Below are 6,828 nucleotides of genomic sequence, written 5' to 3' on the forward strand. Positions count from 1 at the left end.
ATTTGCGGCTGTGCCAGTAACTTTCAAACTACTTAACGGAAATCTAGGGACGGGAGACAAGGTACAAGGCAATTAAAAAAAAATTGCTGGTGGCCTAGCTCTGTTAGGCCAGGATATACGTAGCGAAAGCGTGGAGATTTCTGAATAGGAAGAGTGCATTCACTAGATGCGCCTTTATTGGTAGTTACAACTCGAGCCGTCATGGCGGAGTGGTAGTGTCTCCGACTCAAACGCCATAGGGCCTGGTTCGATTCTCGGCAGAGGACTTTTTTTTATTCAGTGGAACGGCAGGTCTTTTTTATTCAGTGAAAGAGCGGCGGGTTTCACTGACTCCCCTAGATGCCGTCACCGAATACGTTGGTTAGCGCTTAAGCGCAGGCTCTGTTAAGGCGCGTTTATGCTCCGGCGTAACGCGCGCGCGCTGCACGGCGACGTCACGTCGGCCAAAGCGAGACCCTCTATACTCCAACTGCGCTTGACCGCCGACGTGTTCGGCGGCTTCGACGCACTCTGACAGCACTGGCGGAGACTTGGAGCATGTCTCTATTTCGCGCCGAGTGCGCCAGCAGCCGCCGGCCCGGCCAGACTAATTCGCCTCCGCGGCGAGGTTTGCGTTGTGACGTAATTCAATAGCTTTGGCAGCTGGGTGGAGCTGTTCTTTTTGAGCTCTCGGCTAATTTAATCCATTCACAGTATACAACTGAAGGTACATGCAAGTGGGCGAGAGAGCCCGATCCAGTGGAACCATTGGATCTAGCGGAAGCCGTTGAAGCGTCGTGCGTCGGCTCTAGTTTCAACCCGCCTACTTTAAACGCGACCGCCCTTGAGAACTCAGCCATTTTCTGTGGCAAATGAATAAATAAATAACTTCGTCCTTGCAACCGTGGTAGGCCTCGACGCCGCCTGCTGCACCGTTCAACCGCGCCGCTCAAGGAATCACAATCCGTTGGCCCCAAATCCCCGGTCAGCCTCCGATGGGCGCAACGCGCCGACCTTGTCCTGGCCGCTCGCGACTGCCCGCACTGGGGTTATGATATTTAGTTTGGAACGGCTGCTCACGGCGGAAGGGGGAAACGACCCGCCGGCGCCTAACCTAACCGTGCTCCCTCAAAAGCATCGCACGCTATTTGGGGCTGAGGTCGCTGAAATGCAGGCCGGAGTTTTTGCGAGAACTACGTTGTCGGGTTCGGGAACGGGATCCATCGTAACGCTGGCAAGACGCCGGTGCAAACGTAAACTAAGCGACGGTAGCGACCCCCAATAGATGCCTTCAACGTGCGGCGGCGGTAGCCTTCATTTCGGCAGCTGCTAGACCGCGCCGCTAGCCACCAGAAATCACGGAGTTGCGTTTACGTCACGTTCACGTCACTCGGTCCTATGACGTCATAAGAGTTCTCGGGTTTGAATCGGAGCGGCGGTAAAAAATTTTACAAATTCGAATCCAAATTTCTTTGAAATAAATGCATCTTTCGCTCCTGGACAAGCGGCAAAAAGCCATGAAATGCCGAACTATCAGATTTTGCTAACAAAAAAAATTCGATAGAGTTCTGCTCAGTGTCCCTTTAAGACGTTTTTGAACTTGCTCTGAACTGTAAGATTATAACGCGGGTAAATTCTGCTTATGTTGTACACTTGGGTGATGTGGCCCTTCTGTACTGAGTGTTTATATTGTTTTTGTTTTGATTGTGATGCTAAATGTTGAAATTTTGTATTTAATTCATGTTGATACTTTAGTTTTTGTTTCGACTGCCTCGCCTGTAGCTGTCTTGTGAAAAACTGAGGCAATACGCTGCCTCGGCAATGTGGGCGTAGGGTGCCTCTGAAGCAGCATTCAAGCAGCTCTTTTCCCTGCGTCCTCTCTGTCCCAGTGATACCTGTACCACTAAAAGCGAAAAATAAATTTAAACTTAAACTTCAACAAACACCGCTTTTTCCCGGCCCCTGCAAAGGGGCTAAGACGGAGTAGCGAACTTTAAGGGGACTGCAGACAGGTACTCTACTGTGCCCTGCAATCATCAAATATTACAATTCTAACATGCATGGGGGATGCCCGCACTGCGGGGAGACCTGTGCTATCTCCCACATGTTGTTGGCATGTACTCAGAATCTCCACCTCCCCCTTCCCCTACACCTTCCCGAGAGGCATGGGAGACTGCCCTCCTCAGCTGCTCCTCGCTTGAGTCCCAAAGGGCTCTGGTGAAACGGGCGCGAGACGGGGCATCATGCGGTGTCCCGGACTAGGGTCGCCGGCCATGTTGCGGGGCCACTCTGTGGCTCCCAAACTCAATTCCTCACAATAAAAGTATCACCACCACCAACACTCAACTCTGCAACCTAAGGTGTAATAGACTATACATAAATAGAAAATGGTACATTTTCTGCAAAGAAACTGATAACGTTTGTGAAGTAGATTCACATAGCAAGAAGCATATTAAACAATCGTGATAATTTATCATGTTTGGTGAACGCGTGCGTAGCTGATGTCATAGTTTTAACTGAGACTTCGTTGTCAAGTAAAGTCGTCAATAGTTATGAACTATTTTCTTGCGAACAGAAATATACAGTGTACACACATGATCGGAGTGACTGACGAGGGGGTGGTATTTTGATTGCCATATCTGAAGGCATAAATTCTAACTTTGTCCTGATGCATTCAGAGCTTGAATTTCTTTTCACATGTCTGAACTTAAATTATCATGATGTAATTCCTTGTGCGTGTTATCGGCCTCTGCTTTTTGCCAACACATTGTGTGATGAACTGTACGATTGTCTGGACAGAGTTATGTCTAGATACCCTAAAACGCTACTTTTGTTTCTGGGAGATTTGCGTTTTCCTGGCATTCATTGGAATGATCTTAGCCCCATCATAACTGTTAATTCATCCGAGTGCTCAGCTGTTGATCTCTGTTCCATATTTAACCTATCTCAGCTCGTAAAGGAACGAACTCGCGTTACCCCCTCATGTGCAAACGTGTTCGACCTTGTGCTGATGAACTGTCCCGATTCTGTCTCTCCCCTAACTCTACTGCCAGGTCTAGGTGACCACTTCACAATCCACTTCACTATGGAATCATGCTCACGTTGCCCTTGAAGACAGTAAGAAACAATCCGCGTTTACAAGAGAGAAGACTTTCAGATTATTAATGTTGCTTTGGAAAAGTTTTCTGACGCATCCTTTCCGAAGTTTTGAGAACACACAGTGCATGAGAAATGGTGGTCACTTAAAACGCAGGTCCAAAGTGCTCATCGTTAAATACATTCCCCTGCGCCGAATGTCTGACAAGAGACGTCAGCCCTGGTTAGACCCATTTAAAACGCCTATTACATAAGAAAAAGTGCATATTTCGTCGTTGAACGACACTTAGCAGTGAGAGAGCAAGGTTAGATTACCGGTCTACCGCAGTGCAGTGTGAACATGCCCTCGTCCGTGCCAAACACAGTTATATTCATGCAACCCTTTCTTCTTTATTTATTTCAAAAGTACGGAAATTTTGGAACGTTGTTGGCATGCGTGATATGGGATAAGTTCGCTCGAAGAACGATCAAGAATTTTTGTTCCAGATCGACCGGGCTGTATCCTACTAAATAACACATTTTCATTATCCTTTTTACATGCTGCACCAGTAACATTTCCTGTTATTTCTTCATAGACAGATGGACCCTTTTCTTATCGACTCGGTTGGCATTTCTAAACTCATTCAAGTTGCGAAAATTTCATCGTCAGCGGGTACCGATGCTGCTAACTGCAAATTTCTAAAAAGCACCCTGATTTTCTCATGCGTAATATTCCTCGCAGGAACTTGTGTCACCGATGAACCAGTGTACGTAGTCGTCGACGACATGAGGAGCTTTAGTGGATGTAAAAGCCATGGGCGAGATACTGAGCCTAGCAGCTAATTTTAACCATGGCTTTTCTCTATCTTTCATACCTATCACTCTGAGTTCCTGCTAGGAACTGAACGAATCCGTAATGATGCGTGATTGCATACGAGTAGACTGTCTACATTTTCGAAATACTACAAATTGCTTTGCACTCCGGTTATGGTATGACTCTTGCTTTTGTCTTGCATTTTTAGTCGTTTTTCGGTTAGACAGCATGGTCTTTATTTACGCAAAAGTGGAGCTATCTGTACCAACCCCACCCCACCCTACCCTCGTTCACTTCGTTCACGGAGTTAGGCTAGTGGTTGGTAGCAGCATACGAAATTTGTTTGTTCATGTTTTTGAGGTTTAGCTCCTATAATGCAGATTACGCTAGCGGTGGGGCCCTAGGTTGTGTTAAGAGACGACGTAGAGACGGTGCCAGCGGATGGAAATCGAAATTGCTGTTGTGAGTACACATAACCCTGATTGCTTAAGCCTTCCAAGACATCCTTCGTTGGTACTCTGGAGATTTTACTAGGAGGAAAAATCTAGATTCACGAAGCCGCCATTACGCCCCATAATTTACAATGACCTTACGCATGTGATCTGTTGTTGCAGGATGTCCACGGCGCGGTTGGATATCCCTGGTCGTGGCTCAGAGAGGCCGTCTTTCTATTCGCACGACTCCTCGTCGGGGGACACAAGCTGGCGGCCTTCCAACGGCATCGATTGCGATGACCCACGTGGCCCGAGTCCCGCCGCCCAGTCGTCTCCCTCCTCCGGGGACAATTACTTCGTGGACGAAACCGTGAAGGGCCGGCCTGCCGGCAAGCGGCGGTCCCTGGCTTCGGGAAACCCGTGCGGATGTCGCCGCAGCAGCCGTGCCGCATCTGTGTCGGCAGCCGCTGGACTGCAACTTCTCGAGGCTCCCAGCCCTCGATCCAGCACTCCCCGCTCGACAACTCCGCAAACTTCTTCCCCGCCGTCTAGTTCGCCGCAATCGTCGCGCGTTCGCTGTGGCTCGGTGAGCTTTCTGGTCGAGCCCAGCTTCGGTCGAGAGGCGGTGTATGACTATGGCGATGATGACGACGGCGCCCCCGCGTGCGCAAGAAGGAATGCGAGGTAGCGGCAATGATGTGACGACTGTCCCTCTCCTATAATCATTGCGATGCCGCTAGTTTCGACATTCTCGACCTGTTTGTGTATGCTGCCGACGGTAACATTACTTCGGTGCTTGTACACTTTGAGCGAGGCTCACATGTAGTGAATCCCGTGCGTCTGTAAAGGCGCAATCTTTCAAATGACGACACGCAGTGAAAACACGTTATGTCATACAGAGACACGTGCGATACATCGCTGCCGATGATCAAATATTTTGGAAAATTTGCTCTCTCTAAGAGAAAGTTTAGAATCCGAGTTAAATTTTGAGGGTAATTTTTTTTGGTAAACAGGATTTCCAGGTGATTTAAGGGTAATGTGCTAAGCTTCTTATCTAACAGTTAGTTTCTACCTGCGTTCACATTTTTGTTCCTTCCTTTAATGGATCTCATTAGGCAGCAGTATGGCAGAGGGTATACTATTTGGGATACGCTCGCGCACATTCTAGGAATACCTACTTCTTTCGGCACTTTATTAAGGCCTTACGTCCATATACCGCGTTCAATGCGTGAGAGTTCCAAAAAAGTTTGCGTGAGTGGCCAATACAAAGTGCTCATTTAACTCTTTGCGCTTAAAGACGGACGACAAAAAAAAAATCCAAGGCCGTGGTTCACCGGGATGCGAAATTAACCGACCACGGAGGTAGGTATCCGCATAATTCACATAACGGTTCACCTTGCTTGTTCAGCAGCACCGCTTCATGTAGCTACTCTTGATATGATTCTCATGCACCTGATGTGGTAGTTCCTAAAGGCATGGTGTGCATGAGATTGTTGATTTCCTTCCTTCGTCTTTGTTTCACCGCCCTTTAAACTAAAACCTTTACCGAGCTAGGATATATTCTGCAGTCCATAAAACTTGCCTTGCTCTCAAGGGTAGTCATGCTTATAGCCGCTCCCTCGCACATTATTATTATTATTATGCCACCCTAGCTGTTTGCCTTTACTACGAACATTTTGATGTAAGTAGGGGTGTCTTGAGCCATGGCGGAGTATTCCATGGTAATTGAGTAAAGGGAGCCAGCTTTGCCAGTGCTATTTCGCTGAGGCAAGGGTGTAGGCATTTGAAACTGCAGTGACGTGAAATGACAATGTTGCAGGCACCGAAGGGCCTCTCAGAAGTTTCTTGAGTTCAGGCAGACCTCTACTGGTGCGGACACAATTTTTTCCCTAGTCAAAAAGGACCACGCGTCCGGAAAGAAGTCTTCCTTGGAAGAATTTAAACGTGTGCGCAGTGACCTGCAATAAAAAAGTTTTTATACGGAACGTGGAGAGTGTGGTCAGTTCTTTGCTTCGTCTTGTGCCGTCTCTTGCCGAAATGACCTCTTAGTGGGCGTGTGCTTTATCTGTGCGGAAATATGGGCTAGTTGTGTTACATTCGTCATTTTCTCTTTTCTTTTTTGTAACAGATGTACGACACCCAATTAATTCGCGTTGGGCTGTGTTTAAATTTGCAGGTATCTCAGAACTTAGCCTATACCATTTTAAGTGTCGTAATGGGATGAGGCACTCTGCGTTCTTGGTAACTGTCAATTTTTTTCAGCGCTCATCGAAATAGAAAAATAGTAGTAATCATCATTCTTTGGTGTGTTTTGCGACGTGTTGAGAGGTATTGTGCGAACACGTCACCTTACGTTTTCAAGTGCGTGTCTTTTGTACAGTGCTGACATATTTTTTCGGTAGGACGCTGTTAAAGAATGTACAGTCATGGACAGAAGTTTACGGTATGCAAATTTGCGGGAAAAAAATTAATTTCTGTGTTGCCTCACTGGCCATCCTGATGGTATTGTTCTACCAGATGAAACAT

The 6,828-nt window shown here is 47.4% G+C and overlaps 1 protein-coding gene across 3 annotated transcripts in view; it reads left to right on the top strand.

Annotated features, from left to right (window-relative positions):
* The window catches only part of LOC144124714 (uncharacterized), an 84,282-nt gene extending 77,995 nt beyond the window's left edge, over positions 1–6,287 (top strand). For all 3 annotated transcript variants that reach the window (XM_077657563.1, XM_077657562.1, XM_077657561.1), the window contains one exon: positions 4,483–6,287. In XM_077657563.1, coding sequence (XP_077513689.1) covers positions 4,483–4,990 — 508 coding nt within the window. In that variant the 3' untranslated portion in view covers positions 4,991–6,287. The remainder of the gene's footprint in view (positions 1–4,482) is intronic.
* The last annotated feature ends 541 nt before the right edge of the window (positions 6,288–6,828 follow it).

The sequence above is a fragment of the Amblyomma americanum genome, chromosome 3 (assembly GCF_052857255.1).
Source record: "Amblyomma americanum isolate KBUSLIRL-KWMA chromosome 3, ASM5285725v1, whole genome shotgun sequence".
Taxonomy (NCBI): Eukaryota; Metazoa; Arthropoda; class Arachnida; order Ixodida; family Ixodidae; genus Amblyomma; species Amblyomma americanum.